Source organism: Coniophora puteana (assembly GCF_000271625.1).
Source record: "Coniophora puteana RWD-64-598 SS2 unplaced genomic scaffold CONPUscaffold_102, whole genome shotgun sequence".
Taxonomy (NCBI): domain Eukaryota; kingdom Fungi; phylum Basidiomycota; class Agaricomycetes; order Boletales; family Coniophoraceae; genus Coniophora; species Coniophora puteana.
In genome coordinates, this window is record NW_006913154.1 from 1 (window position 1) to 3348 (window position 3348).

The 3348-nt window shown below is 56.6% G+C and overlaps 1 protein-coding gene across 1 annotated transcript; it reads right to left on the reverse strand.

Moving 5' to 3' along the window:
- Window positions 1–1093: 1093 nt before the first annotated feature.
- Window positions 1094–2669, reverse strand: CONPUDRAFT_160699 (uncharacterized protein; the record flags this gene model as incomplete). Its single annotated transcript, XM_007777831.1, has 3 exons — window positions 1094–1407; window positions 1462–2227; window positions 2286–2669. 3 exons carry the CDS (start codon window positions 2667–2669, stop codon window positions 1094–1096), a joined length of 1464 nt encoding a protein of 487 aa, XP_007776021.1.
- Window positions 2670–3348: the final 679 nt, after the last annotated feature.

Sequence of the window (3348 nt, forward strand, 5' to 3'; positions counted from 1 at the left end):
TCCAACAGTGAGCAAGTAGCATTGATGATGGCGGATGGGCCAGGCGGCCTACACCGCAGGCCCATCTGTCAGCGTTTGTGGAACGTAGTCCGTCCGCCATCCACATTATAGAGGCCAGTCCGCCATCCGCCATAACATAGGATCTACCTGGCCCTGTTCTGGCGAGGTCAAGCATTCAGCCTCGTCCGTTTCTAAGGGTGGATTGAGTGATTTCTCGGTGAGAACCTGCTCACCCCTTCTACGGCCACGAGGGCGCGCCCGCACCCCTTCGCGCCTCCAGGCAAATTTCGGCGGATGTGGCGGCCGCCCAATGGGATTGTATTTGAGACCCATCGGCGCAGCATGTTCAATCTGTACCTATAAAACTACTGTAAAGATGGGGACTACTGGCCAGTCTTGGGAGAAGACCCGCTCAAGGATCCATCCCTCCTTGGTTCAATATTTTGAAAGTCTCATTTGTTCTATGTCTACTTGTGCAACAAACCAACGAGCTTTATGCAGTGACGAATCCAGAGGATGAACGAGACGGGACCAGGGAAGTAGGATGAAGAGGCTGTGAAAAAGCGCCGGAAAAGAAGGGGGAAAATAATGAGCGACGTGTAAATGATAAGGTTGTATAAAACGGGAGCGGCGTGGTGTGGGGAAAGCTTCCGCCCTCTCACATCGCGGGCGTTGCCAACGGGTGATATCCGTGCATGGTGGATGGCGGATGGCGGATGGCGGATGGCGGATGGCCACTATAGTTGTGCGCGGCGCGATGGAGGGACCCATTACAGCAGCCATGATGATACCAGAGGATGAGGGAAACAGGACGAGGAAAGTTAAAAGGATGCGGAAAAGCGCTGGAAAAGAAGAGGGAAAATAATGAGCGACGTGCAAATGGTAAGGGTGTATAAAACTGGAGCGGTGCGGTGTGAGCGAAGAAGGAAAGACTCAAAACAGAAGGGACCATGAAGCGTCCTGAGATCACCGCCTGTCAGTCCGCCATCTCGACAAGGTCCCCATGATAAGCAATTCACGAAATCTATTGTAATGTACGAAAAGATGCAAACAAGATGTAAACTATAGATCACAAAGTCACCAAATCCGCGTCTCACTCGTCGCTCGCGTTCTGCTGGTCCGCGCCCTCTTCCTCCTCCATGTCCTCGTCCTCTGTCTGTTGCGTACCGCTGGGCCCAGCAAGGGAGATATCAGAAGGGCCCGCGGCAGCCACAATGTCCCAGTGAACCCGCGCCGTTTTCGCCAAGAGTCTGAGGTCGTCGACCTGCGTTCCTTGATCCAACGACGCTCGCAGTTGCTCGAGCTGAGCGTTGACGTGGGCAATACTCCCAACGAGATCCTCCACCGTGGCAACTACGTCCGCCGCACGCTCTTGTACCTTCATCCGCCTGCGCTTGTTGGGTGACTCTGGACCACAAGTATTAGTCATGTCCAAAGCCCTGAGATTGACACTCAACTTACCTTGGCCGTCCGCTCGACCTTTGCCCTTCCACTTCCGCTTCAGAGCCGACATCTTGTGCGTGATGCGGAAATATTCGGCGGGGGTGACGTCGCACCACTGGTCATCACCCATGCTTCCTCCTCCAGCGTACTCACAGCCTTTCTTCGAGACATCCTTGCAAATCGTGCACGATTCGCCGGGGACGCCCACGCAGCGCGTCGGCTTCCGAGCACAAGAACGGCACGGTTGCTTGTGTTCGACGCGAAGTTGACGCCCCGCTGGGTCCGCTGGGTCCCCGGCGGGTCGGAAAGGCAGGGTGTCTTGAGGACCCAACCCCAAGTCCCGGGCAAACTCCGAGGTCACAGATTCTTCGCTGTCGGAAAAGTTGACGTCGCGCAACGTGATGGTGTCGTGCGTGACGGGGCCGCCCGAGCCGGTGCAGCTGAGACGAGGGCCGCGGCGTCGGCGTGGTTGGCCAGTGGTGCTGGAGCTTGCGCTTGTCTGCCCGCGAGTCCGCGCGCGGTGAATGGGGTGGTTGCCATTGGAAGACATGGACGGCGGGTCGATTCTTGCTGTGGGAGGGGCCATCGTGGGGTACCGTTCCCACCATGCAGACCCTCCGAAATCGGAGGGACCAGGGTAGGGGCGGGCGATGTGGCGGAAGTCGGTGCCGACAGGCCACCTGGCAGAGAAGGGAGTCCTGCTGTTCGAAACGAACTCCTCGAGAAGGGGGCCGGGCTGCACGCCGTAGTTCTCGGCGTCGTAGAGCGACGCCCTCATTTGGTCCTGCTCACGGTCAAAACGGATCGGTAAGGATGGGGGGGCGTGAGGGAGAAATACGCACCGCTTCAACAACGGCCCGCTGTTCGAAGTCAACCAGATCCCACGAAGGGACCACCGCCCGCGTCTCCATTATAAGTCGAATGCGCGTCTCGTATAGACCGAAGATGTACGTCGCGCTTGCTGCATCCGTAGGCAAGGAAGTGCCCGGGGGTGCCCATACCGGGAGCCTTGGTCTGGGTGCATGGTGGTGGCCAGGGGGTGGTGCGTCAGATGGACGCGGTATCTCTTCGATCGACACGGAGGTGCCAACGCGGGTAACGTCAGACTCGTAGCTCGTAGCGTCTTCGTCGTCCTCGCGCTCTTCGTCGTTCTCGTGGTCTTCGCGGTCTTCCGCCTCCATGAGCTGGATGACGGTGTCGAGGGCGTCGTCGAGGGCTTGATTCATTGTAAGATGGTGAGCGTGGCGCGTACGTCGAGGTGGATGTCGACAAGGGTTCGTACGCGTGGAATGGGAATTTGACTTTGCTACTGTTTGCGCGGTAATCGGAACGGCAGGCGCTTTATTGCCGAAGCTAGGGCAATTCGTTAACTACAAATACGTCAACGCGGCCTTAGATCATTATTCGTTGCAAGCGCTAAAAAAAAAACCATACTAATAAAAAAAACTAGAAATGACTACAAGTGCGCACCATGGGATACAAGATACCACCGTCAGGTATCATCCGCCGGCAATGCTTATACGCAGAGTGTAATCCGCATCATCAATCTCGGCGGATGTGAACGTCTGTGACATCCGTCCGCTCAGCATGTTCAATTTGTATATCTACGACTACAGTAGCGCGTGTATGATTACTGTACCTTTCTATGTCTACTCGCGCAACAACCCATGAGGACCATCCGCCGCAAAAGCCTAGGGGCAGTTGAGCTCCATCCGCCGACAATCATGATTTCTCATCCGCCAAAACATTTCGTCCGCCGATACCCTCCACTCCCTAGCAACAATTCATCCGCCGATGACACGCGTCCGCCAGCACCGCCCATTCCCCGCAGGTCTCATCCGCCGACTGGCACTCCTCCGCCTCATCAATCTGGGCGGATGTGAACGTCTGTGACACCCATCCGCT